Source organism: Triturus cristatus, chromosome 6 (assembly GCF_964204655.1).
Source record: "Triturus cristatus chromosome 6, aTriCri1.1, whole genome shotgun sequence".
NCBI lineage: Eukaryota > Metazoa > Chordata > Amphibia > Caudata > Salamandridae > Triturus > Triturus cristatus.
In genome coordinates, this window is record NC_140589.1 from 59,925,210 (window position 1) to 59,951,713 (window position 26,504).

The following is a 26,504-nucleotide window of genomic DNA, read 5'->3' on the forward strand; positions in this document are numbered from 1 at the left end:
AGCGCAGTCTATGATCTCAGATGCGGCTCGTTCTCCCTCCAAAAGTATCTTCTTTGCATCTTGTTTACGGTCCTCAGGGATGATGTTCATAAATTCAGACAAATCTGACCACATCTGGCGGTCATAACGGCCGAGTATGGCCAAAGAATTTGCTGCTTTAATGGCGGCTGCTGCCATAGTGGAGAACTTTTAACCTATAAGGTGCAACCTCCGTCCTTCCTTATCTGGCGACGTTGATATTGGCGTAGCTGGATTTTTGGATCGTTGCTGGGCGGCTTGTGCTATTACTGAATCTGGTCGGGGATGACCAATTAGACAAGATGGAGTTTCCAGAGGAGCACGGTACTTTTTGTCAATGCGAGGGAGGACAGCTGGTATAGAGACAGGCGTTTTCATAATTTTTATCCCTTCATTCCAAATATATTCAATGGTGGGAATCGCTCTTGTGATCTTCCTCTGCTCTTCTTTAAAGTCATGTAAGAAGCAATCCGTGTGTTCTACTGTGACTGGCAATTGAAATCTGGTTGCAGCACGTTGCATCAGGTTGTGAAAACCGCTAATATCCTCAGGGGGAGAATCCGAAGGCTGAGGAATGGGTGGAGAAGGCATTGGTATGATATAATCATCCCAAGGATCCACACTAGTATCTTTATCAGGCATTTCACCCTCCTCGACCTCTTCCTCATCCGAGGAAGAAGTATCATGGTGTGATTGTGGTACTGAGCCAGAAGGGTGAGGCGGCAAAATAGGAACTTCCTTCTGCGGTAGTGAGTTTGGCACTTCAGAAGGTAAAGGTGGTATGTCAGGGACAGCCTGTTGTGGGGGAAAACGTTGACGGTAATCTGTCAGCATGGCCTGGAGATCTTGTATGAGTGTAGGAGAAAGATGATTTGTCTCCCTATGATCCAATCCCTTCTGGGATGTCTGTAATGTGGTGTAGAGAGGCCTTCCTGGTAATAGTGTTCCTGGTAATCCTCTTCCTCATCATCATCTTGGCATTTTATGTGAAGTTCCAAGGGGTGCCGAGCTATGCCGAACGGTCCCTCATCACCTTCCTCATCAAAGTCCCCATCCTCTACATAAGTCTCAAGGATATGAGATGGCAGAAGAGGAGATATCTTGCTGTAATCTTGTCTATGGTAAGTCTGAAACTGGTGGAATCGCCTTCGACAAACTCCTCGTCGACGGGATGGTCATCGACGTGCTCTTCGACGACGGGACCGACGTCGATGGGGCTGACATCGACGGGGTCTTCGTCAATGGGACCGTCGTCGACAGGCTCTGAGCTCTTCGTCGATGAAATCGTCGTCGACGGGTTCACTGAAGGAGTCGTCGGCGGAATCGTCGTCGTCGACGTGGTCGACGTCGATGAGGCAGACGTTAAAGATAGAAGTACCTTCGTCGTCGATGGGACCTTCGCCGACGAACTCGACGTCGACGTGGTCGTCGACGAAGACTTAGAAGATGAACTCTTCATCGACGAATCTTTCAAAACAGGCTTTTTAGACATAGTAGATATCTTGGAAGACACGATAGGTGAAGAGATAGCCGTAGTGGAGACTGTAGCCGTCGACAGAGGGGCAGAAGAAGTCACAGAAACCGTATGAGAGAAAGCCAGAGTAAGAGTCTTCACCTGGGTTTTACTCACGGTTTTAGAGGCTGAAGGTCTTTTAGATACCTCAGAGGGGAAGACAGCGTTGACCCGGAGGATAATATTAGTGACCTCTGTCAATGGTCAGAAACTTCATGGAGGCCTTGTGATGTTTTCTTCCCTCACTGGAAGAGCTGTCATGTGATCTATCCCTTTTGCTAGACGTTAAGGCCCTGCCATCCTCCTCAGCCGAGGAAGATTTCAACCATAAAAGCAGCCTTGCCTCCCTGTCCCTTAGAGTCTTAGCAGTGAAGGTCCGGCAAAATCTACAATCCTTAACAACATGTTTAGGATGTAAGCAGTAGATACAATCTTCATGTTGGTCGTCCACATGGACGCTCTTCTTCTCACAGGTCCTGCAAGGTCTAAAAAGAGCTTTCTTATCACACATTCTGAAGAAAAAAGTGAAGAACTGAGTAGGCACTCAGGGAAACTCCCTTTCACATGACGTGCAGTGAAAAGAACACCCTCTGCTGGGAAGGTTCTAGAGGGTGCTGGTAGCTGATTGGTTGGAACTTTTATTTAGTTCTTTTCGTATAATGATGTAGATAGGCTACTAAGTTTTAGGCCTCTGGCTTTCTTTTAGCCTACTATTATTACTTACTTAGGCACTGCTTTTGTATTTTACCGTGGGACTCCCGCCTCGGCGACAGGGAATGATTCAGGCATGTAAATCTATGAAAGATACCCCAATACTGGATAATTGCATGATTTTATTGATACTGACCATTGTCCATTGATTTAACAACAATTTATTCATGCAAGGTAAACAGAACCTCAGGATTCTAATTCAGCTTATTCCCCTTTTTTAACTGCAGGCATGTGAAGGCAATTTCCCTTTTTTAACAATGCAATTGATGTTCATTTTCTAGAATTCTACTTTCTCAATTGCATAATTAAGCATTGTTCCTTTTTTGTTACTGCATACAACCTAACCATTTTGATAAGCATTTAACTTACTATTTACAAATGTATATGTAACTTGTAGAAAACATATGTCGAAACACTTACAGTTTTGGTTTGCATTTTGTTAAAAGAATATCTCAGTGTATCAATTCCTTCAGTTTCTTCCTTTGTCACAGGCACTTCATATGTATTTAAAATTGAATATGCTTCCTGAACAAAAATATTTGAGAAATGCAAACTTCATCAGTAGGAGAGCATGGGAAGTCAAGAGACATTTAATCACCAAATTATATCTTAAGAAATAATGTACAGAAAACAATTTAGCCTTACTTCAATGGGTCCCAATGACATATCCATCATTATTTCATTGTCACGAATATTGGCTAAAGCTTCCATTGCAAATCTTACATCATCCAGGTCACCGATAGGTCTGGAGAGCTTATTTAAATATTCAGCTGTAAATGTTGTAATATCAGACATCTTCTTCTTGTATTCTTCATGTAGGTATTGACACAATAACAGTTTCCATGCTTTAGCTTCAACTGACAAAGCAAGTTTTAATGGTTCTAGAAAGAATAGAAAAACAATTGTGATGAACTATCCTTCTTACAGGATCTAGCAGGATCTGCCTATGCCTGTGTCACCTTCTTGTGCCTTGTTCTCCCACCACGCTTAGCCCTGTCGGACCCAGCCCTAGCTATGTTGTGAGGTTCCCTTCCTCTCCCCTCCACCTCTCTTTTTGTGAGCTTATAGCTCCACCACTCGCTCCTGGTGTTCCTCTCTTTATCACTTTGACCCTTGCACTCTCACTCTTTATTTGTGCCTCTTTTGCTCCTTTTCTTGTCAATTTTAGCTTTTGTTCTTGCACTTGGCAATCTGGCACCTTTGACCTTGCACTCTCACAATCATTCTTTGCCTTTATTCCCACTTTGATCTTTTGCCCTCTTTTATGTGTTTTGCCGCACTTTACCTGATTTTTGTCTCTTTCTCCATTTGTCTCTGCCTTGGCAGCTTTTGCCTCTTGTAGCTATTCATACCTCCTTCCCTTCTCCTTGCTCTAGCTCCCCTTCATCTACTTTACTCCATGTGGCGGCCATTCCTGCTTCTTCACCCATGCTGCACTCTTTCCTGCCACTCACCCCAGCCCCGCCAATAACCCCTGCAACTTGTCCGCTGCCCCCCCCCTATTAATGGCAACTGTGCAGAGGGACTGCAGCTGGCAAGCCGAAGGCAAGCTCTTTTGTGCCCATTGTACCCTGTCCAGGCCCTGCACCAGGACCTCTGGTCTTGCTCCCATCCACCATCTACCATCACTACTCATCTGCATCTCTCAATACCCCAAACTCCGTATTTATCTCCCAGCTCTGCTGCTGGGCCTTGCAGGCTGACATTGACGGGGCGTTCTCGTCTTCCACCGGCTACTTCTCCTGCACACCACCTCTTGTACCCATCCCATGTCCTTCCACATCCAACACACAAGGCCCAGCTCTATACACCTCCCCCACACGCAAACCCCACTGCTTCTTGTACTGTCTCCTCCTCAACACACATTCCCTCTCAAGATACTTTTCTGAAGTCAGGGGCCTCTTGCACAACCTCTCACTAGATCTGCTCTTCCTAACCAAAACTAAAAGCCCCTGGTACCCTGAGATGAAATATGGCAAGACAGGGCCAACAAGCCCAAAGGAGGACTCTGCATCGTTTTTAAAGCGAAAATCTACTGCTTCACCACCCCAAACACCAACAACAGCATGGATTGTTGACCATTAAACTTCACATCACATAGAACAACACCATGAACGGCACCTTCCTCTATGACCTCCTGGACCATTCCGACTTGAGAAGCACAATCATGGACTTTTTTGCCCCCCTGGTACTAAATTCACCTTCATCCTTCTTAGCGGACTAAACTACCACCTGAAGGATCTCCCTGCCCCAACACAAACAACATCCTGAAGGACCTGACCATGCTCAGACTCACCCAGAAAGGCCCCACCCACAGAGCTGGGCACCTACTAGACCCCATTTTCACCAACTTCAACAACTTCACATTAAACAAGTCCACCTCAGTCATCTGGACCACCTCACTTTCCTCCAGTTCAACAAGCCCACCCCCACCACTGAACAACTGCTACTTCCAAACCAACACTTCGAGACTGGAACAGAAGAAAAGTGTTCATCAATGCTCCTAAACCACAACAATGATCTCCCGCAATCTATATCCGGCTTATATGCCTGAAAAACCTTCTGTGCAGACACCCTGGCTCCACAAAAAACTGCCAATGCCACTAGGACCCAGCCACAAGCAAGCTGGTACACAGATGAACTCAGACTCACCAAACACCACTGCAAGCAACTCATACACAGGTGGAGGAACAGTACAACAACACTGACAAGAGCACCTACAGGTCAGCCCTCAGATTCTACCATTAAAAAATCGGAGCCACCAAATGCTTCGCTCTCACCGACTTCATCGAAAACAGCACTAACAGTGTCAAGGAAATCTTCGCCAGTGTGAAGGATTTCTCCTCATCAGTAGCTAGTTCCACAAGTGTTACCCCTCACAGGACCTCTGCACCCAGCTCTCCCTCTTTTTCAGCACATGAACAGCAACATCTACAACAATTTTAAGCCCCAGCCAGACCCATCCACTCTCGCAGCCCTCCTGCCAGTTGAGACCAAACCACGGCAATAGCCACCTAGCATCAAACCGTGCTTTTTGGACCAAATCGGAGAGCACGTTGCTCTGGCACAAAGAAATCAGAGGACTCCACAAATATCTGTTATTTATAAGCTGAGATGAGCTCCTCCTGACCTTTCACACCCAAGGAAAGAAATGTGCACTTTTTCCTTAAGCTTGCTGCCTTCTGAGTGTTTCACCTTACGGCAGAGCCCCAATGTTCTGCATTACAGTAATGACAGTATAAAGTGCACTGACCTAACCCCTTTACCGACACCCGTTTGACCAGGAACGCCAATTTGGGGCTAGGAAACTGGATTTAAACCATGTTTTGCATGCGGCGACCACACAGTTACTCTCTCCCTAATTCCTACAGTCTTGCATGTCTGACTGCACTTACGCTGGGCAAATACAACAAATGTCTAGAGCTCATGGCTTCTTTGGTTCTCGTTTGTTCTATTTCAGATCACTAGCATTTGTATTTAGTAGTTTTCAATGATGACATTCTTGGGCCCGATTCACAGAACTAACTTAAGACAAAATCCTACATTTACTACCATTTTGGTATTCACAGAAGGCACTTACTCATTTCGGTATTCACAGAAGTTAGGAGTCCTAACTTTAGGACTCCTAAATGACTTCTGTGAATACCGAAAGTCTTAAAGTTAGGATTTTTCTCAATTTAGGAGTAGTAAAGTTAGGAGTCCTAACTTTACTACTCCTAAACTGAGAACAATCCTCATTTTAAGACTTTCAGTATTCACAGAAGGCATTTAGGAGTCCTAAAGTTAGGACTCCTAACTTTACTACTACTAAATTGAGAAAAATCCTAATTTTAAGACTTTCGGTATTCACCGAAGGCATTTACGAGTCCTAAAGTTAGGACTACTAACTTCTGTGAATACCGAAATGAGTAAGTGCCTTCTGTGAATACCAAAATGGTAGTAAGTTTAGGATTTTGTCTTAAGTTAGTTCTGTGAATCGGGCCCCTTGTGTTTAGGCATGCGCTATCCGTATGGGCTTAGCTGTTCATAATGAAAAACACCACTGTAAAATACCTGCTTCCTGCCACATCCTGGAATATTTACCTAAGCTCTTCCTCCCTTAAGGGTGCTGTTGCATATTGAATTATATAACACATATACCCACTATATGCTATGCTGCCCTCCAGATGTATTAAGTCCCTTCTGAAGTATGCTGTCATTGTTATAAATGTAAATTGCTTAATAAACATATTTAAAAAAAATGCTCCAATGAGTTAACTTCAGAGAGTTTGTATATAAATGTGAAACCCTACAGGGTGATGTATGTATAGACACCAGACATATCCATTCTTCAGAAATATTGTGCTAATACGTGATCAGTGTTTAGCTCAGTAACCATTCTTCCACTGCATAGATTTTGCCAAGATTAGAGTACAGGTTTTTGAAGAAGCAGGCTTCCCTTCTCAATGTTTTTTTCTATCGGAAATACTTCCCCAGCCATAGTGAAGAAGAAACTACATTAATGTAAACGGGGACCTCAGACAATCAATCGCATACAGCTACGTCTGTTAGATATACAGTAAATAAATTTATGGTATGGAAAACATGTAAGAATATTAGTGGCTGGTGTCTATAAAGCTCAAATTTTACAATTACATTTGAATAAATGACCTAACAATTCACATGATTATTTTCACCCTCATTTACCAACTCAAAGGTGTTACTTATGCTGTACACATAGAAACATTTCTTACTTGAAACACTTACTAGACTACATGGTATCTTGCTAATATTTATAACCCTATTTGCCGTGCAGCAAAAATAATCCTCCATAAAACACATAAATTGCATTCAGCCCTACCATGTCTTGTCTACATTACTTACCTGTAATCTTCATTATTTCAATTTTCCATGATCTACCGCTTTAATCTGGCAACTTCTCTTTAAGAATATTTCCTTTCCTTTTTACTACCACATAAATCAACCAAGCTTCTCTGTACTTAAATGGAGACACTGTTGAATAGTAACATAGGCCCTGGGCACTGAACACCACCGTTTTACATGTTCATGTTTCAAGTTGACATCTTTTTTAAATGATGACTCTTGATTCACATTTGTCTTTATGCCCATGTGGTACTTTTGCTTACATTTACACTTCTTCGCAGGCATTTATCAGGGCCTTGTACATTCTTTATCAGGGCTAAGTTCACTCCGTAAAATGTTGTTGGCTGCTAGGAAACAGCTCTGCAAGGGTAGAAAAGGTAATAACAGCCAAACTAGATCACTGGTATACAGAGTATTGGTAAAGTAATATAAAAACTCTTCTAGCCCCTAGTTTTGGAAGAGGAACATTTTGCTGACACTGTAAAGGTGGCCCCATGCCGGGGTTCCAGCCCAGCTGAACGCTGTTACTCTCATGAAGAGGCAGCGGCTCGTGCTACTCTAGATGGGCTCCCAGATGACACCCTCAGGAAACAAGCATTGGCATAGCCAATAGGTCTCACCTTTGGGACCTTACAAGTGTTTAGTTATCCAGCACAATATCCTTGGTGCAACAACATCAAATGTTGCATGGCTAAAAACTTATAAGGTCCAGAAGGCGAGACCTATTGACTATACCAATGCTTGTTTTGAGTGAGTGGCTCGTGCAGGTATGCCACTGTGAGGTAGAGATGCTGCAAGTGCTTTTACAGGAGCCCCTGTGACATTGCGCCTCTTCAAAATGTATCCTGGGTCTGGTGTAATACTTCTAGTCCCTATTCCTGTCTTCTCGCACCCAATGCATCCTTAAATGTCCCATGTACAGTCGGGGTTGACACTCCTATTACCCCTGCGCTCCAGTGACACTTTACCTCTCACGGGTGGTGGTGGTGGAGGTGGTGTTGGTGGACGTGGTGGTGGACATGGTGGTGGTGGTGGACATGGTGTGGACGTGGTGGTGGACGTAGTGCTGGATGTGGACGTGGTGGTGGACGTGGTGGTTGTGGATGTGTTGGTGGTGGTGGACATGGTGGTGGTGGATGTGGTGGACATGGTGGTGGTGGACGTGTTGGTGGGGGATGTGTTGGTGGTGGACGTGGTGGTGGTAGATGTGGTGGTGGACGTGGTGGTGGGCATGGTGGTGGTGGATGTGGTGGTGGTGGTGGACAGGGTGAGCATGGTGGATGTGGTGGTGGATGTGGTGGTGGTTGTGGATGTGCTGGTGGTGGTGGTGGACATGGGGGTGGTGGACATGGTAGTGGACGTGGTGGTGGTGGTGGTGGACATGGTGGTGGTGGTGGATGTGGTGGTGGACGTGGATGTAGTGGTGGCCTTGGTGGTGGATGTGGTGGTGGACATGGTGGTGGTGGACCTGGTGGTGGTGGGCGTGGTGGTGGTGGTGGGCATGGTGGTGGTGGGCATGGTGGTAGTGGACGTGGTGGTGGACATGGTGATAGACGTGGTGGTAGTGGACGTGGTTGTGGTTGACGTGGTGGGTGTGGTGGTGGTGGGCGTGGTGGTGGTGGATGTGATGGTGGACATGGTGGTGGTGGTGGACGTGGTGGTGGACATGGTGGTGGATGTGGTCGTGGTGGTGGTGGATGTGGTGGTGGTGGACGTGGTGGTGGATGTGGTGGTGATGGTGGAAGTGGTGGTGGATGTGGTGGTGGTGGGCGTGGTGGATGTGGTGGTGGTGGACGTGGTGGTGGACGTGGTGGGGATGTGGTGGACATGGTGGTGGTGGACGTGGTGGTGGTGGTGGATGTGGTGGTGGACGTGGTAGTGGTGGACGTGGTAGTGGTGGACATAGAGGACCTGGTGGTGGACGCGGTGGTGGTGGAAGTGGTGGTGGAGGATGTGGTGGAAGTGGTGGTGGTGGATGTGGTGGTGGTGGATGTGGTGGACCTGGTGGTGGACCTGGTGGTGGTGGACGTGGTGGTGGTGGTGGACGTGGTGGTGGTGGACCAGGTGGTGGTGGACCTGGTGGTGGTGGACCTGGTGGTGGTGAACGTGGTAGTGGTGGATGTGGTAGTGGTGGACCTGGTGGTGGATGTGGTGGTGGTGGACATGGTGGTGGATGTGGTGGTGGTGGATGTGGTGGTGGTGGATGTGGAGGACGTGGTGGTGGTGGACCCAGTGGTGGTGGACCTGGTGGTGGAGGACCTGGTGGTAGTGGACATGGTGGTGGTGGACATGGTGGTGGACGTGGTGGTGGTGGACGTGGTGGATGTGGTGGTGGTGGACGTGGTGGTGGACGTGGTGGTGGTGAACGTGGTAGTGGTGGATGTGGTAGTGGTGGACCTGGTGGTGGATGTGGTGGTGGTGGACATGATGGTGGTGGTGGACGTGGTGGTAGTGGACATGGTGATGGTGGACCTGGTAGTGGTGGACCTGGTGGTGGTGGACCTGGTGGTGGTAGACATGGTGGTGGACGTGGTGGTGGTAGACAAGGTGGTGGATGTGGTGGTGGTGGACGTGGTGGTGGTGAACGTGGTAGTGGTGGATGTGGTAGTGGTGGACCTGGTGGTGGACGTAGTGGTGGTGGACATGATGGTGGTGGTGGATGTGGTGGTGGTGGACGTGGTGATGGTGGACCTGGTGGTGGTGGACCTGGTGGTGGTGGACGTGGTGGTGGTGTACGTGGTGGTGGACCTGGTGGTGGTGGACATGGTGGTTGACCTGGTGGTGGTGGACGTGGTGGTGGTGGACGTGGTGGTGGTGGACGTGATGGAGGTGGTGTTGGTGGTGGACATAGTGGTGGTGGATGTGGTGGACGTGGTGGTGGACGTGGTGGTGGTGGAGGTGGTGGACGTGGTGATGGTGGATGTGGTGGACATGGTGGTGGTGGTGCATATGGTGGTGGCCATGGTGGTAGTGGTGGACCTGGTGGTGGACGTGGTGGTGGTGGACATGGTGGTGGATGTGGTGGATGTGGTGGAAGTGGTGGTGGTGGATGTGGTGGACGTAGTGGTAGTGGACATGGTGATGGTGGTGGACAGGGTGATGGTGGTGGATGTGGTGGTGGTGGATGTGGGGGTGAACGTGGTGGTGGATGCGGTGGTGGACGTGGTGGTGGTGGGCGTGGTGGTGGACATGGTGGTGGTGGAAGTGGTGGTGGTGAATGTGGTGGTGTTGGTGGACATGGTAGTGGACATGGTGGTGGTGGACGTGGTGGACATGGTGGTGGTGGACATGGTGGTGGTGGTGTACATGGTGGTGGTGGATGTGGTGGTGGACGTGGTGGAGGTGGACGTGGTAGTGGACGTGGTGGTGGATGTGGTGGTGGTGGACATGGTGGTGGTGGACATTGTAGTGGTGGACATGGTGGTGGTGGTGGACATGGTAGTGGTGGACGTGGTGGTGGTGTACATGGTGGTGGGACTTATCATATGGCTTGATCTGTATCTTAACTAGCTCCACCTCTCGGATCTGTCCTATCTCTTCTACTGTGAAATCCCACACTAGCGGAGAGACTGAGTCCCTCAGGTCGTATGGCAGCTCCTCAGTTGTCAATTTGGGGAAAATCTCTATGCAGAGATTCTGGTTTGCCAGTTTGAATGCAATGTCATTATCATTAGTCTGCAACTCCACTCCTTTGGGTGTGCAATAGATGGTACAATTTAACTTACACAGAAGTTCACGTCCCAACTAGAAGACTGTATTTGAATCATACATCCCAAATTAGTGACGATACTGAAAGGTTCCTATTCTCTAAGGTATCTCATCTGTCAACGGATTGGTCATTCTCTTATTAGTAACTCCTACAACTTGGATTGATTGTCCGGAGAGGGGTAGGTTTGGGACTACTGTGGATCTCACAGTAGAAGAGGTAGCAACAGTATCAATTAGCATTGTGATAGGATGACTGTCAACATTTGCCTCCACATACGGTCCTCTCTGGTCAACCTCTAAGACTGCTCCAAGGGTACAGTCTTCCTTTACCCTCAGGCACGGTCATTGTAGCGGGTCTAGATCGTATTCATTGAAAGCTTAGATGAAGGGCATATGCTGGAACACTCAATTTCCCTGTGTAACTCTTGGAGGCTGGGGAACCTGCACTGTGGACTTAAGACTCTATTCGCGTACGGGCCTGGGCCTTGTCGCGGTATTTACGACCTCAGGCACCTGCTCTTCTTCCTCACCTTGGATCTGATTCACCGGATTTATCCAACACTCGCACTTCCAGTGCCCGATTTTGTGACAGAAATGACATGCATTTGTTCTTTTTAGGGTAACAATGTCTATCCCCGTCTTGGGATCTATGGGATTCCCTCTTCCTTGACCCGATGCATTCTGAGCTCCTCCATGATTGTTTCTCTGCTTTCGACCCAATGTTCCTCCACTCGACTGCACCTGGTCTACCTTATCTGCATTCCTCATCTGGACTAACTTCAGCTTATCTTTCAGTTTCCTATGTTTCGAGTCTACCTCATCACTACAATATCTGGCATGCTGTAGAATCTTATCCACTGATTTGTTCTGCCAACAGATCAGATGCTTCTGGATCATTAAGCTAATTTCTGACCTCAATCCAATAACGAATTTGAAAATGAAATGTCCCATATATTTTGAATATAGAGTTTCCAATTCTCTATACTGCTTGAAGGCTTGTAAGAGCCTTTCATAGTAAGCATGTATGGATTCCTTGGGCTCTTTCTTGACACTCTTTTTCTTGGACCACCTTTCCTCCCACTTGTCAAGCATGCTCCATGCATGTATCCCCACAATCAAATCTTGAATATGAGTATTTAATTATATGACTCTTTTCTCCTCTAATTCTTGATCACTGTAATTTAACCTATGACTTCTCTGTAACATTTTACATCCTTTTGTGCTACTTCTATCAGCTTTTCATGTGCTTTCCTTTGCCTTACAGGTAACGTCCTTCGCCACAAACAATTCATCTTCCTGATAAAATTCTATCCTTCCCAGGGGCAAATTTCCATTTATCATCTTATCTACTTCTGCATTTTTTCTTACCACGTCTAGCAGCTTAGCCTTTACTGTGGCCTTAATTGTTTCCTGACTTGATGCACTACTCGTCTCATAGCTTTCACTGCTCTGATTCCTGCAGAGATTTCCTTCCGCTATGTTCCGTGGGACATAGCGACTACCAGAAGCTCCCTGATCAAATCCTCCTCCTGTTGTTCTCCCCACTGGTACTCTAACTGGAGCTTCCAACATCCTCAAGTCTGAACGCGAGTCAGCCAATGATACTGATCTTAACTCACTAGACCCAATTCATTCTCTGGAAGAGTCTACAGTGGCTGGCAACGGAGAACCAGCTTCTACAGGCACCAAAAATGGACCATTCCCACTCAGAGTACCATTTCCGCCAGCATTACTCCCTTCTCCTACTGCTGACTGTGGTTGGCTACTATTTTTTCCCTGACCTGGATCATGCACTGACACTATAGGTATAATGGTGACAGGTACCATAGGGGCTTCTGGTAACCACGTAGCAGTATTAACACCATTCATCTCTGTATTTCTCAATGCTGGTATCCCTGTTCCTTCCATTCCTGTTGAAATTTGTCCCATTAGTCTTGCACTAGGGCTCATCTGCCTTTCCCCTGTTTTCTCCATAAGTGCTTGCCTTCCCTCATCTGTATCTGAATAGTATGGAGGAGGATGCTCTGCGAGCAACCTATCTAACAAGCTATCATCGGTGTCACTATCATCCTCTTCCTTCCTCTTCCGAGCATCTCCTGTTTTCACTAATAATGGAAATAGCGTCTCCCCCTTGATGTTGTCTACCCTCCACTTCTTCAACTGCGCATCCCATCTTGCATCCTGATACGCCTTCATTGCTCTTTTCATCCTTCCCTGACTTCGCTCCCTACTCTTTGCCTGTGCTGCTCTCATCCAAGCATCTAATGCCTCAAACTGTGTTGGTCTAGGTGGAGGTTGCAATGAACAGCAAAACACACAAGATGATGGACGGAATGTTGCACATTGGCAAAACATTCACCCCCAGTCACAGATCTGGGTTTAATCCATCGTTATTTTGCTCACCATGCCACCCCAGTTCAGACATGGCCATATGCAAATCAGTCTTGACCCTGTGCCTCATGGGAACAGTCCAGCCCGAACTGCCAAGCCATGTCTTCCATGGACCGGAATCAAGCATCCTAGAACTGATTTCGGGGTTTCACCCCTCTTCAGCCAGGATAGCTTGACTCCAGTGGCGTAGTGAGCACGGGACCCACGTCTGGGCATACCCTTCCCACATAGGGCGAACAGCAAAACACACAAGATGATGGACAGAATGTTGCACATTGGCAAAACATTCACCGCCAGTCACAGATCTGGGTTTAATCCATCTTTATTTTGCTCACCATGTCACCCCAGTTCAGATGTGGCCATATGCAAATCAGTCTTGACCCTGTGCCTCATGGGAACAGTCCAGCCCGAACTGCCAAGCCATGTCTTCCATGGACCGGAATCAAGCATCCTAGAACCGGTTTCGGGGTTTCACCCCTCTTCAGCCAGGATAGCTTGACTCCAGTGGCGTAGTGAGCACGGGACCCACGTCTGGGCATACCCTTCCCACATAGGGCGAACAGCAAAACACACAAGATGATGGACGGAATGTTTCACATTGGCAAAACATTCACCCCCAGTCACAGATCTGGGTTTAATCCATCGTTATTTTGCTCACCACGCCACCCCAGTTCAGACATGGCCATATGCAAATCAGTCTTGACCCTGTGCCTCATGGGAACAGTCCAGCCCGAACTGCCAAGCCATGTCTTCCATGGACCGGAATCAAGCATCCTAGAACCGATTTTGGGGTTTCACCCCTCTTCAGCCAGGATAGCTTGACTCCAGTGGCGTAGTGAGCACGGGACCCACGTCTGGGCATACCCTTCCCACATAGGGCGAACAGCAAAACACACAAGATGATGGACAGAATGTTGCACATTGGCAAAACATTCACCCCCAGTCACAGATCTGGGTTTAATCCATCGTTATTTTGCTCACCACGCCACCCCAGTTCAGACATGGCCATATGCAAATCAGTCTTGACCCTGTGCCTCATGGGAACAGTCCAGCCTGAACTGCCAAGCCATTTCTTCCCTGGACCGGAATCAAGCATCCTAGAACCGGTTTCGGGGTTTCACCCCTCTTCAGCCAGGATAGCTTGACTCCAGTGGCGTAGTGAGCACGGGACCCACGTCTGGGCATACCCTTCCCACATAGGGCGAACAGCAAAGCACACAAGATGATGGACGGAATGTTGCACATTGGCAAAACATTCACCCCCAGTCACAGATCTGGGTTTAAATTATCGTTGTTTTGCTCACCAAGCCACCCCAGTTCAGACATGGCCATATGCAAATCAGTCTTGAACCTGTGCCTCATGGGTTGCAATGAAGCCATCACTCTCCTCAATTGATACAGCACCTCTAATCTGATAACGTGGAAAAGCTAAATCTTCCTCTTTTTCCATAAACGTATGCCAATGTTGGAGCCAAACTTTTGAATGGAGTCCTACATTTGGGGCCATGTAATGTGCTGGGGTATCCTCGGGTGGTGCTTCCTCACCTACTCGAGTCACTATGCCTCTATCGCCCCTACAAAGATCTCATAACGCCCTAAAGCATCGCATGATTGAATCAGATTCCTTTTACCCACAAAATGTTTTAGTTTCCACTTCCTGATGATAATTTACCAATCCCAGGGTGGCTTTACACCAACCGACCTATCACAGCGCGACACCCTCCAACATCAATTGCACCTCAGACTGTCTGTCCACGAAATGACCGGACAGTCATATAAATAAAATCAATGGGATCCAATCCTCAAAACCATTCACACACCGTGACCCACGACCTGCATTGGCCACTCGAATCGTTGTGGTCCGCCGTTGTGTACTAGCTTCCCACATGACTATCAAGCTCACTCACACACTTTCCCTATCTCCAACGGGTCGTCGATAGTGCTTCAGGACTCCCACAATCCCTGGTCAGACCATTACATCACTCAGTGTCTTCTACACCTAAATCTATCCCGGGATCGTAGGTTACTCGTTGAGCCTGACATCAAAGTCATCAAATCGTATCGGATGGACAGCGCACGTTCACTTTCACTCGCTTCTCATCCCAACTCCACAAAACTTAACACAATCAAATCATCACCGCAATCTAACACACGCATCCCTATTCATACTCACTTTAATGGGAACCGCTGCTCCCGCCAAACTGTAACTCTTCGTCGGTCTCCGCCAACGCCCATCGTTCTCCCCTCTCGATCTTTTGGGCTCTCATCCTTTGGGGTCTTTGGGGCTCTATGGCTATACATTCCCTAATTTTCTAGATTCTACCCTCACTCCAGAGTTAGCCATCCAACAGTGCTGACAACTGGAGGGGCTAGGTTCCCTTTTGTTAATGTACTCTGGAAACCTCGGTCAATGGACCATTTATACCTACCTGGAAGTGTAGAGGGGAGAAATAACTCATTATGTAAGGCTCGCAACTTCAAAGAATCATTACTGAAGAATCACAGACTCAAGGTTCTAGGTTAGTATGTTTATTACAATGCCAAAAATAACATACATACAGGCACCTCAAGATAAGGTTCTACAAGTACATCAAAAATAATACAAAGCCGAACCTCCATGCAACATTCACTCTTTAAAAGATAAAAAGATTGACAAATTCTAAGATCAGAACATAGGCAATAAGTGCCCCACATCAAGATCAGTCTTCATTTGAGGTTCGTAAGTAAAAGGCCTTAGTCATTCCCTACACTATGACTAACGTGACATCCCTACTTAACATTTTCTCTGGAAAGTTAGGAATAAATGTCAGCGCGTGAAGACTCCCTAAGAAGTGCACTCACGTTGAATGGGTCAAGTAGCATAAAGCTACAGAGCACGTTCTAAGGTGGTCCTTCCCTCTCTATCGATCTCCTCTCTTCTCCTAACTCGACCCCTGAGACACTGTCTCTAATTCAAACACCTAAATCATAAACACTTCCAGTTCGCATCATCCAATCGCCTCATGCTGCTGTACACCATCTAATAGGTGATTTTCCATTTAGTTTAGTTTCGATACTCCCAACTCCTGGCTCAATGACCTTGATTCCCAGGTCTCCTCCAGTGAGAAAGAGCACTGTCTCACATTATCAGCACTCCTTGTACAAGTGTATCCTCTCCTCCCTGAGCCTAACGAACAAGTTACTTACCTTCGGTAACGATGTATCTGTAAGAAACATTAGTTAGTTAGATTCCTCACCTTAGAATATCCCCAGGCGTCAGGCTGGATCCGGAAAGATTTTTCGTCAGCAATACCCCTTGCGTGTCGCCAGGCATCGTCTGCGGCTCCGCGTCCGTCGTTGGCGTTGTACGCCGGAATGACGTAGTCGGAGTACTTAGACGCCGCCCACGCGCGCTGACGTCAGTTCTTGTACATAGCTTTCTGCGCCAGGAACACAGAGCCATGCAAGAGACCGGCACTGGTGCCAAAAACATCCAGTGCCCTGGAAAGGATAGCCTTAACCCTAGATATCGGTTCGCAGAACGGGGAGGATGGGTGGGTCAGTGAGGAATCTAACTAACTAATGTTTCTTACAGATACATCGTTACCGAAGGTAAATAACTTGTTCATCTGAAAGAAACACGTTAGTTAGATTCCTCACCTTAGAATAGATACCCCAGCAAAACCAACACCGGTGGTGGGTCTGCGAACCAAGATCACACCAGAAAGTCCTGGAGAACAGAACGGCCAAAGAAGCCATCTCTCCGGACTTGGCTGTCCAGGCAATAATGCTTGGCAAACGTATGCAGCGAGGCCCACGTTGCAGCCTGACAGATGTCCTGTAAGGGAACTCCCCGCCCCAGGGCAGTAGTCGCCGCTGTGGCCTGGGTGGAATGGGCCCTCAGCCCTACTGGAGGGTCCTTTTTAGCCAAGGAGTAACAAGCCTTTATACACAATACGACCCATCGCGAGATGGTCCGCTAGTGTAGAGCCCTCCCCTTCTTAGCACCCACGTATCCAACAAAAAGTTGATCATCCACCTGGAACGGTTTTGTGCGGTCCAGATAAAAGGACAGCGCTCATTTTAGGTCCAGACGGTGGAGCCTCTCTTCCTCTTTTGAAGGATGCGGAGGCAGAAAGAAGGTGGGCAACGTGACAGATTGCCCGATGTGAAAGGGAGTCACCACTTTCGGAAGAAAGGAAGGACGAGTCCGGAGGACAACCTTGTCCGCATAACCCGAAAGAAAAGGAGGCTTAGACGACAGAGCCTGGAGCTCACTCACCCGTCTAGCCGAGGTGATAGCTACCAGGAAAGCAGTCTTAAGAGTTAGAAGATGAATGGGACAATTGTGAAGAGGCTCAAAGGGAGCGCACATCAGAAAGGTCAAGACGAGATTCAAATCCCACTGAGGCATTACGAAGGGGACAGGAGGAAACATGTGAGTAATGCCTTTGAGGAAACGAGAAACAACAGGGGATTTGAAAAGAGAAGGCTGATCAGGAAGCCGTAAGAAAGCAGAAATTGCAGAAAGATAACCTTTTAGGGTGCCCAGAGCAGAGCCCTGCTGGGCCAAAGAAAGGAGAAAGAGAAGAACCTCAGAAAGAGGGGCGGAAAGGGGATCCACAGCCTTTGCTGTGCACCATGCCACAAATTTGTTCCACCGGCAGGCGTATACCGATTTTGTGGAGGGACGCCTGGCTGCCAGAATACCGTCACAGACTTCAGGAGGCAAGTCAAATGGCATCAACTGCCGCCGCTCAATCTCCACACATGGAGGTGGAGGCTGGACAGATTCGGGTGGAGGACCGTCCCCTGCTGCTGCGACAGAAGGTCCTCCCTAAGAGGCAGTCATATCGGGGGATCGATGGACATACAGAGTAGCTCTGGATACCAGTACCTTCGTGCCCAATCCGGAGCCACCATGATGACTTGGGCCCGGTCGCGCCTGATCTTCTTCAGCACTCTGGGCAGAAGTGGTATAGGCGGAAAGGCATACAACAGACCACTACTCCACTCGCAACTGCTGACATTGCGCGTTCTCTTCGGTGGCGAATAGATCTAACCAAAGATCTCCCCACTGCCGAAAGAGGCCTTGCGCCACGTCCAAGTTTAGATGCCATTCGTGATCCATCATGCACCGGCAGCTGAGTTCGTCTGCTCTGGCGTTCAGAGAGCCCGCCAGATGTTGAACCACCAGGAAAATGCCCTGGTGTTCCAGCCATGTCCAGAGGCGCAGAGCCTCCTGACAAAGGGTCCACAACCCCACCCCGCCCTGTTTGTTGCAATACCACATGGCGGTGGTGTTGTCCGTGAACACCTGCACCACACTTCCCCGGACAGAGGGAAGGAATGCTTTAAGTGCAAGCCGGATCGCTCTCAGCTCCAAAAGGTTGATATGGAGTTGAGTCTCCGATGGAGAGCAGAGTCCTCTGATCTCCGCCTCTCCCATGTGGCCAACCCATCCCAGGAGGGACGCATCCGTCACTACCACGTGCTCCGGTTGGGGTAGGGAGAGGGATCTGCCGCTGACCCAATTGCGGTCCGTGAGCCACCACTGCAACTGCTTTGCAGTGCCCTCCGAGATCAAGACATGGTCGGACAGGTTGCCTCGATGCTGGGCCCACTGAAACTTCAGGTCCCACTGCAGAGCCCACATTCGCCACCTGGCGTAATGCACCAACAGGATGCAGGAGGCCATCAGCCCCAGAAGCCGCAGCACCAATCTGACCGAAACCCAGGATAGAGGCCGAAAGATGGGAATCAGAGCCTGAATATCCCGGACCCGCTGTTCCGGAGGATAGGCCCGGAACTGCGCCGAATCTAGAACCGCTCCGATAAAGAGGAGCTTCTGGGAGGGACTCAGGTGCAACTTCGGCACATTGATGGAGAACCCCAGCAAATGCAGGAGATCGGCCGTAGTCTGGAGGTGGGAGACGACTTGCTGGGGCGAGCCCGCCTTCAACAGCCAGTCGTCGAGATAGGGGAAGACTGGATCCCCTGATCTGCGCAGATGAGCTGCGACCACCACCATCACCTTCGTGAACACCCGAGGGGCATTGGTGAGGCCAAAGGGGAGCACGGTGAACTGAAAGTGCTCCTGACCCACCGTGAACCGCAGGTAACGCCGGTGGGCCGGCAGCACGGGGATGTGAAAATAAGCGTCCTGCAAGTCCAACGCAACCATCCAGTCTCCAGGGTCTAGGGCAGCCAGAACCTGAGCTACGGTGAGCATGTTGAACCTCTCTTTCCAAAGGAAGGCGTTGACGCTCCTGAGGTCCAAGATAGGGCGTAGGCCCCCTTTGCCATTCTTGGGAACCAAAAAGTAGTGGGAATAGCAACCACGACCTACTTCTGGACCAGGAACGCGCTTGACGGCCTCTTTGGCCATGAGGGCCGTAACTTCCTCCCGCAGAAGATTCAAGTGATCCCCCAACATACGGTGGTACTGCGGTGGCATGGCTGGAGGGGTCATCTTGAAGGGGAGGGAGTAGCCCCTTCGGATGATTTGCAGCACCCACCTGTCCGATGTGATGGAACGCCAGTGAAGCAGGTGATGGCGAACTCTGCCTCCCACTTGTGAAAAGTTGGCCTGATATATGATGCCACTAGTTCTAGTGCACACCTTGTATCAGTCCAAACAACCCTTATGGTGATTGGTTGTAAAGTCAACCTTATAGACCAGCTATCCTAGTGGTAGCATGGACAAGAGCAGTCTTAGGCTAAACTCTGTATGGCATGTGAAGCCAGCTGTTATACCATTTGCAACCCCTTGAATACCAAATGAAAGGACACCACAACAGATATATTATAAAAATAGAATGTATTTATTCTAGTCAAAATACCCTCAGCACTCTTTATGAGATTCGAGGTAAGTACAACACAGTCTTATTTAAGCATACATAAGTCACACAAGTAAGTAATACAGTTAGGCCCTAGGGGCCACGCAAACCATATACTAAGTAAGTGGTATAAGAACCACTGTCACAAACACAGGTTAGGCCTAGGCCTAGGGAATCGCTGGGGCTACACTATCCTAGCAGTTGCTAGGCAGTGGGAGGCCCACGGGATTCAGGTGCAGAGTGGAAACACTCACGCGTAATGAGTTAAAGTCGATAGAAATAGTAGTATTTAGAAATTAAGAGTTTTAGGACACTTCGGAAAGAACTAGGAGTTAGAGACTTGGAAACTAGACACTAGGATAGTCAATACCCTTGTGAGCACCGGAGTTCTTGAGTTACCTAGCCCACGGGCAGCGGGTGCATAGGTGTGAACTTGCGTCAGGTTTTGTCGTCGACTCCTATGGATGCCTGAAGAAAAGATGCTGACAGGCAGTCAGTGAAGAGTGTCCGGTGGATTCCAAGGATGGAATCAAGAAGAAGGATACCTGCAAGCAGAGGGGACAGAGTCTAGGTCACCAGCCAAGAGCCGGGAAGGAACCAGGAAGGAACCAGGCGATGTCGTGGAGATGCAGGTGAAGAGGTGAAGCTTGTCGCAGCAGCCACGGGTACCAGGAGGCGTCGAGGACGACCAGAACCAGGAGGCGAGCTGTCCCACAAGGGCTCTTGCTGTCGGCGGCGTCGATGTCGAGTTGGGACACAACAAGCCTTGGCAAGCGCAACCCACGCAGAATAAAGGATTTGCTTCTGTTGCAGACCAGGAAGGCCTGAGGTGCTTCTCTTTCACAGGGAAGCAAGAGCCAGTCTGGAAGAGCCAAACCAGTGGTGGAAAGTTAAAGGTTTGTCGTCACAAAGGCTACTAGCCAACGGGCAAGCAACCGGACAGACGCGTCGAGCAGGAAAATGCAGAAGGGCCCCCGCAGAACTCGTGGAGTGTGGAGGGCTGATCTTCGGTGCAGATGGTGCTCGGGGTTGGGTCTTCTCAATCCCCAGAGCACAACTTCGAGGATGCCTCAGAAGCCGCGCTGGAAGCAAGTAGCCAATTTTCCCAGGTAGCCGGTCCCACGTCTCTCGTCGCCTCCACAGATCTCAGCTTTGCTGTGGATGTGGATCAGGGTCAGAGAAGTCTGGAAGTTGAGGCGCTGGTCAGGCTCTGCAGTCGGTTCCTCGTAGAACGTTGAGCAAAGCAAACGGCAGGTCGCTTGATGGTGCCTGTTTGCACAGGATGGCCACTCCTTGGCCACAAGGGAGATTCTTCAGTCTTCTTCCGTAGTTGAATGTCGAAGGTCCAGAGTTTCTGTTCAAGTTTCAGTTAATCCAAAGTCCTAGGGACTCAGCTCCCACTCTTATACTAATCTGGGGGGCTGGGTTACCTGCTAGGTCCCTCCTATGGGTGGGACCAAGGAGGGGGGTGGTTACACCCCCTTCCCTTTGTCCAGTTTCGCACCAGGACTGGGGCTGGAGTGCCCCAGCACCGGTTTGAACTGGACTATGCATGGGACACCTTGTGTGCCCCAGGCAGTGTCTCGTTTCATTCATCCGTCCCTGCCCCAATACACTAAGGCCTGTCTAGGGTGGTGCTAGCACCTCCCAAGGCAGGAAACCTATTGTCCAAGCCTCCCTCGCTGGAAGGACTCCCAGCAGCAGGAGGTCAGACTCGTGTCTGTGGCAGCAGCATCCATTTTGTGATGCTGGGGCTCGGGTTAACTTTAACCGGGTAGTAGGTCTTTAACATGTCTTCTCCCTCTAGAAGGGAGGAATACTATCCTCACCGCCAGAAATGGGGTGGGGGTAATATTCCAAAGTGTTAGACACCTTACACGACATGTTTCAATAAAGCCAAACCATAGTTACCATAACCGCGAGGATTATAAGGCACTTTAAGAGTATATGGTAGGCGATATCATAGAACAGCTATAAGGACATGGTTCCGTAAGCTGCAGACAGGCTCAGCTCATGCTAGAGCACCATCTCACATGTTACCAAGCACTCTGCCTTCAGGATTGTTAAGGCCTGCCATAGGAGTGGCTGATAGGTCCACATGTGTCTATATATAAGGTAGGTATAGGAATACTACACCTAAGCAAGGGGTGATTACACGACCTTGCCCCAGCTGAGTGAGCAGCCAGTTGTGTCATAATGGAAGGCCAGCCAGGGGTGGCATAATACATGCTGCAGCCCCTGGTAGGCCTAGGGTACACCTATGCCCTGGGTACCTAAGGTACACTGTACAGGTCCCTAGAAGGTGATCCTTACCAATTGGGTTATGTACCTAAAGTACATAGTATGAATTTAGAGAGAGAACAGCTGGGCTGTGGGTCTGATTAGCAGGCCCACAGCCACATCTAAGTCGAAAACCAGTGAAGCAAAAGCAAAAAGTGGGGGTGAACATAGAAAGCAGACCCTACTCTCCTACACCACTGGCGTGAAATGGGCCTGAAAGCTTGGACTAGGAGGGCTTTGAGGCGGATGCTGCTGGGGTGGATGTGGACTGACCGGCACGTTGTCCTCCAGTACCGCCTCGGGGGAATCCACGTCCGCGACCGCATGCAGGTTGGTTCTGCGGCCGGTGGCTAGGCGGACATGAGGAGGTGATCCTTCCTTGGCCACGAAAGGGGCGAAAATCAGAAGTTTGCGGCCAAGAGACCCAAGGACTTGGCCGTAGCCCGGGAGTCCTTGAAACGAGCCAGCACACTGTCCGCCTTCTCGCCAAAGAGGCGAGTGCCATCAAAGGGCATATCCATGAGGGTACTCCGGACATCCCCCGAGAAAGACGTGGACCATAGCCAGGCGTGACGACGGAGCGCCACCGTAGTCGAAATCGCCCTACCCAGCGAGTCCGTGGTGTCTAGTCCACACCGTATGGCATGCCGTGCTGCATCTCGCCTGTTAACAAGCGCCTGGGTGAGCCGTGACCGGGCCTCCTCCGGACACAGGGGCAGCATGTCCTCCACCGTATCCCACAGAGAGTGGGAATAACGGTCCTAGAGGCAAGCGGTATTCAAGGACCGCAGTCCCAAACTCAGGGAAGAGAACAGCTTCTCTCTGAACTGTTCCAACCTATTGGATTACTTATCCGGAGGAGCGGACGGGAAGGAGGATTGGGAGGTCGAGGCCTGGATAACCAGACTCTCGGGGGTGGGGTGTTGGCACAGATAACTGGGGTCACCCGGAGCATGGCGGTGGTGCCGGGCCACGTTCCGATCCACAGGAGGTACTGTGGAGGGCTTGGACCAGGTGCCCTGCAGAACGTCGATTAGTGTCTCATTGAACTGCAGCAGAGGCTCTGTGGAGCTTGCTGACGGTTGAAGCACTTCTGTGAGGATGTTAGTCCTCACGGCCACAGCAGGCAACTCCAGCCCAAGGGCTTCGGCCGCCTTGCGCAGCACCACTGAAAAAGCTGCACCTTCCTCCGAGGCCACAGTCGGAGGAGAGATGAAACCAGCTTCCGGGGAGGTGTCCAGACCACTGGCATCCCCCAGTTCGTCTGCCCAGTCCTGTCAAAGTGCGGCCTGTCTGGCCATAGGGTCCTCAGACCCCTCCCAGTCGCCCTCGTCATCCGATTCCTGATAAACAGGAGGAATAACCGGAGCCGGGCGGTAGATGAAATGCTCATCCATCGGCGTTGGATGCTGTGTCGAGCGGCGCCGCACCGACGGAGCCGGAGGTGGAATCAGTGTCGGCGCTGGCGGAGGAGGCGTCGTGAGGTCGACCGGCGCCAGCAGAGATCCAGGCCTGGATCCCTCGGGGACCTGCGGCATTGGGACCGAAGTCATCGTCGGTGCTGGGGCCGGAGCCGCCGGCACGCGAGGTCGCCCAGTCGAGCCCTTGGGGCCCGAAGGCGCGCTGGCAGGCGTCGACGGCGGAGCCAGGCCCCTCATGGCCGAGAGGAAGGCGCTGATCTCTGCCGGAGTCGCGTCAGTCCCAGGGACCGGCGGGTATGGGGACGGACGCGGCTCCTGCGGCTCCAACGGAGCCGCGGGGGTGGGACCACCCTGACCCTCGACCGAGTCACGCGACCGGCGAGGGGAGTCCGAAGAGCGGTGTCACCTCTTGGACTTCTTTGATCGCTTCGACTTACCCGAAGACTTCGAGCCCGACGAGCGATGATGGTGGCTGCGGCTCTGCGACCGGTCCTTGGACCTCCTCCTGGACCGGGACCGTGAACTGCGCGGAGCCGAGTGCCGAAGCTCGAGAAGCTTACGGGACCGCTCCCGCCTAGCCTTCGAGGTCAAGGCCTGACAGTCGAGGCACGACTTCGCATCGTGGTCGGCCCCCAGGCAGTAAAGGCACCGGCAATGGTGGTCCGTCACCGACATCAGTCGATGACAGGAGTCACAGGCTTTAAACCCAGGCATCCTACTGGCACCAGAGTCGAGTCGACAGAAGACCAAAAGAGTCAAAAAATTTTTAGTCAAAAAGTGACTAAAGTGGTAAGCTCTTCCCAGATTGGCGCTGTCTGGCGCAGAAAAAAGAAGAACTGACGTCAGCATGCGAGGGCGGCATCTAAGTACTCCAACGACGTCGTTCCGGCGCACGACGCCAACGACGGACGCGGAGCCGCAGACGATGCCTAGCGACGCACAAGGGGTATTGCTACAAAAATCTTTCCGGATCCAGCCTGACACCTGGGGATATTCTAAGGTGAGGAATCTAACTAACGTGTTTCTTTCAGATTCCTAAAATAAAAGCGTTATTTTTACTAAAAAAAATACATTTCTCCACCTGCAACAGAAACGTGAGAAAATAAAATTTCAACATGCACATGGAAATTAACTACCGAGTCTACTATGAGAGCGTCCTGGGCAAATGCATTTCAGGCCTACAGAAATCGGCAAAGATAAGAACATAACACGTAGGCTTTATGAATCCACATGTGAATAACCATTTTACTAAGTATTTCTAAGTCAAAACGTTATGTGAACGCAACAAATACATGAATAACAATAAGCAACCTACATGAATTCTATAACACGCCTATGTGCAGAGGTCAATATGGTACACATTTAAATCAGTGCATTACATTTCAATAATTGAACTTCATCAGTCCGTTATAAACACTACTGCCATGTTAATTTCTTCTATCATTTCACCTTTACATGTTATTACATTTCACATTCTAATGATCAAATGTTAAGACAACAAAAGAATAAGTGCAGGTGCAGACTACTCGTGATTATGATGCACCCCTAAAAATGAAAGAGCACAATTGCGCTATATCCGGATCATTTAGTACAAAACCACTACGCCAAAGAGAGAACGAGCTCAACCTTTAAAGAAGTGCAAGGTCTTTCGTCTTATTGCAAATGTAAGGCTTGTGCCAACAGTACTAAAGTTCTATTCTATAACATTCCAGTAATGAGCAAACCCAAGCCCATAGCCCAATTTATGAACTGTAACACATCTTACACACTTTATTCTTTGAAATGTCCTTGTGGGTTGAAATATATTGGTAGCACCATCCACCCCACAAAAATACGTATCATGGAACACTTAAGGGCTAGGGTAAATAAAGATGTAACATACCCAGTGGCAAGGCATTTCAAACTTATGCACAATAGCAACACAGATCTCTTATGCTATTTCTGTGTAGATCATGTACCCATAAATGTGAAAGGAGGAGACATACTTTTGACGCTCAGGAGGTTGGAATCAAGATATATCTTATTGATCTACAAATGAAGGCTCCACTGGGTATGAAAGGTGGGGAAGAATTATCAGTACACCTTTGAGATTGACAGCATGTATCAAATGATGAATAGTTAGAACTGAAAGTGTCCACAGGGCTTTATGAACAAGTTTTTCTTAAGAGGCATGCAGGTGTCTGATATGTTTTACACTCTTGTGAAGACAGTAAAAGATATGTACACAGTAAGGATTTAGGGGCATATTATCAAGGACCGGCGATAATTATCGCTAAGCGCGCTTGGCGCTAGGATAATTATCGCCGGGTAATGTGGAAATTTATCGCTGAGATAGCGTGCTATTAGCAACGCTCATCTCAAAAGCGATAAAATTCCAAACGCTAACAGCCAAATGTGAGATTATCGCTGGAAATCCAGCGATAATCTCACAAAGTTTGGCGGTATCTTGATGATAGGGCAAGGCATACTTAGCCATGATATCCACCTTACATAGGATATCATGGCTAAGTCAGTCTTGAAGCAGGCGTAAGGAAAGTAGCGATAACAGAGGTTATCGCTACTTTGCTTGTCGCTGTGCAGGTTAGCGTGCCCATTAATAATTGAAGAAATGTTGCTTAGCGACATTTCTCTAGTTATGTCAGGGCAGGAACGCCCACTTTGCATCTCATTAGAGATGCAAAGCTGGCTGTTCAGAAAACGGGCACTAATGCAAGGATTCACGCGATAGCGTGACCTTGCTGATTAGGCGATAAAATTATCGCCACTTTTCGTCCGAAAACG

The 26,504-nt window shown here is 49.2% G+C and overlaps 1 protein-coding gene across 1 annotated transcript in view; it reads right to left on the bottom strand.

The window, feature by feature from the left end:
* The window catches only part of DNAH8 (dynein axonemal heavy chain 8), a 13,985,216-nt gene that overhangs the window by 9,522,609 nt on the left and 4,436,103 nt on the right, over positions 1 to 26,504 (bottom strand). Inside the window, exons 29-30 of the mRNA XM_085610239.1 lie at positions 2,888 to 3,123; positions 2,663 to 2,767 (exon numbers count right to left, since the gene is read on the bottom strand). Coding sequence (XP_085466365.1) covers positions 2,663 to 2,767; positions 2,888 to 3,123 — 341 coding nt within the window. The remainder of the gene's footprint in view (positions 1 to 2,662; positions 2,768 to 2,887; positions 3,124 to 26,504) is intronic.